This window comes from Elaeis guineensis, chromosome 10 (genome assembly GCF_000442705.2).
Source record: "Elaeis guineensis isolate ETL-2024a chromosome 10, EG11, whole genome shotgun sequence".
NCBI classification, from domain to species: domain Eukaryota; kingdom Viridiplantae; phylum Streptophyta; class Magnoliopsida; order Arecales; family Arecaceae; genus Elaeis; species Elaeis guineensis.
In genome coordinates, this window is record NC_026002.2 from 8,005,721 (window position 1) to 8,008,244 (window position 2,524).

General features: G+C 51.7%; 1 protein-coding gene across 2 annotated transcripts in view; it reads right to left on the reverse strand.

The window, feature by feature from the left end:
- Positions 1 to 576: 576 nt before the first annotated feature.
- Positions 577 to 2,524, reverse strand: part of LOC105053412 (uncharacterized) — a 1,997-nt gene continuing 49 nt past the window's right edge. The window contains exons 1-3 of one of the 2 annotated variants that reach the window (XM_010934545.3): positions 1,657 to 2,524; positions 1,370 to 1,580; positions 577 to 1,283 (exon numbers count right to left, since the gene is read on the reverse strand). The exon at positions 1,657 to 2,524 is cut by the window's right edge and continues 49 nt beyond it. In XM_010934545.3, the coding sequence (XP_010932847.1) occupies positions 733 to 1,283; positions 1,370 to 1,580; positions 1,657 to 2,046 (1,152 nt within the window). In that variant the 5' untranslated portion in view covers positions 2,047 to 2,524 and the 3' untranslated portion in view covers positions 577 to 732. The remainder of the gene's footprint in view (positions 1,284 to 1,369; positions 1,581 to 1,656) is intronic. The other variant, XM_010934546.3, reaches the window with a different exon arrangement.

Below are 2,524 nucleotides of genomic sequence, written 5' to 3' on the forward strand. Positions count from 1 at the left end.
CCCCGGACCTGACGCTTGTTGGCGCATGTTAGATCTAAAGGGAAAGCAGAGGCTAACGTACGCATGAGATCCCGAGAGGTAAAAAGGATAAGGACGGCGCGCTACAGCAACCCGGCTCAGAGATGCCAGCTTGCATTCTGGGCCGATAGTTTCCGTGCGGTCCTTTACCCGTCTCTGCCCTCGGCTTCCAAGGCCTTGGGAAGATTCGAGAGAGGGGCACTTCCGTCAATTTGCCCATTCGATTCGGACCATGAAAAGAACCGATGAGGTTCACGGCGTTCGAGAGTATGCCGTCATCAAAACCATCGTTCCTTTCTTTCGTTTTTTTCAATATTATACTTTATCGAGATCTAAAAATAATTTAAAAAAAAAAGACGGAGGATATAAAAAGGTTGGAGAGAAGCCTTTATTCTATCGCTTGTCATCGCTGTTTCCCTTCGAGAAACCGCCACCGCCGACGCTTTTTCAGTAACAACATAAACAAAAACAAATTATTAATAAATTAACGCATGAGAAACGAAATATAAGGAAAATAATATAAACGCGCACCAGATGCTTAGAGGCTGGGCTCCAAAATTAATTATTTAGAAAAGAAATGTTATTTTATGATATCATATTTACAAAAGAGGAAATTCTCTTAGTACAAGCCCACAAAAGAGCGCCAAAAAAAAAAAGGGCTAAATTTTCCGATTATATATTTTTCTCAGCAAAAAAAAGCCAAAAATTCGAAGATCAGGGTTTCTCTCTGAGAACGGATGCCAAGCCGGTGACTACCTTCGCCCCCCTATCAGCGGCCTTCGGCTTCACCGCCGGCGGCTCCCACGGCAACCACGCCACCGTCACCTCCTCCGCTGCCGCCTCAGCGGTGGCAACCATCGAAAGGGTGGCGCCGCCCCCGCTGTTGTCAGTCTCCTTTTCATCTTCCGACTCCCCTCTCGCTTCGACTTCTTCTTCTTCGCCGTTCGATCGTTGTTCGTTGATTTCTGGGGAGATGATCGGGGCCGTCCGCTCGTAGGAGGAAAGCCACTTGGCCCGCATGTACTCGGGTTTCCGCCACGGCGGAAAGTGGAGGCCCTTCTTCTTGAGACTCTGCCGAGCCGCCTCGCAGACGACGGCCACGATCTGCTGCAGCCGGTCCTCCTTCCCGACGAAGATGGAAGGGAGCAATTGCAGCACCGCCCGATAGCTCTTCGTCGACCGTGCGATCTCGAACTCCGATCGGAAGTCCACGTCCACCAGCAACCGCTCCTTGGCCACGATCACGTCCACGTACACATACTCCCCTGCCGTCGAGTGCAACCTAACGCCGTCAATCGATCGAACGAAGAAAAATACTAAAAAAGTTACCGCGATTTGGATCGAACTCTACCGGCCGGAAAGGAGGGGGCTTTGTCCCAGCGAGACTTGCAGACAGCGGCGTCGTAGCCGAGGGCGCGGAGGCTGTCAGCGACGGCCCTTCTAGAATCTTCCTTCCCTTTGCCGCCGATCCTGGTGTTCTCCACGATTTTCGACGCGTCCGCCAAGAGATTCCTCTCCGCCACACTCGTGCAGAGCACCAAACCCTGGAGAGCATGTCGATCCTATAGAAATGAGTAAAGATTTGGGATTCAAAGAAATAGAATTAGAAGCGATTGGAGATCGAAGTATTCCTCCTACCTTGACGAACTCAGCGGCATCGGAGGTGGTGGGAATGATCGGAGGGGCGTCGCTGGTAGTGGCGGGGAAGTCAGTGTCCACGTCGGAGCTGTCGTCGCAGTTACCATGGAAGCAGTTGCAACGGTGGCGACCGCAGCGGGACGGCTTCTCGCTGTTGTTGTCCTCGATGAAGCTCTCGACCATGTTGTCCAGGCACAACGAGCTCGGCTCCGGATCGGCGGCGGCGGCGGCGGCGGCAAGCTTCTCCGCCGACGAGATCCTCCGCACTGCCGGGAATTGGAATTGCCGCTCAAAGAGCCGCTTCAGCCGTGATTTCGCCGCCGGCTTGGCTCGCTCGCTCCTCAGAATGTCCTTCGCGTCGATCGGTTGGATCTTCATCGGAAACGGCATGGTTTCCCCTAAATCCAGACGCCTTCACTCCTCAATCTCTTTATCTCAACCCAAGCTACAGAAATCTTTAAAAGACAGAAATCGAGGAAAAAACCATTACAGCTCTATTTCTAAAGCTCCAAAATTCCTCCCTTAAATCGAGGCAAAAATGGAGGAATCCAAGCTCTGACACAAGATCACAAGAAATCCTAATACCATAACCCTACGAAACGACTCCAGAGCTCGAATTAAAGCAACGACCGAGAAAACTCGGATGCAAGAAAAGGCGATCGAGAACTCATCAGAGAAAAGGGTGGAAAAGAAGAAAGCAAAACATCGCGATCGACGCCATTTATAACCCAACCCTTCTGCAATCGCCGCGCTCGATTTCCGAAGGAAGAAGAATGGAATAACTTCCCACCGCCATAAAGCGTGTAACTTTCAGAGTCCTCCGGTGGCCGTCCGGCGGAAATACCGGCCGGAGAATTCGAATCTCCGG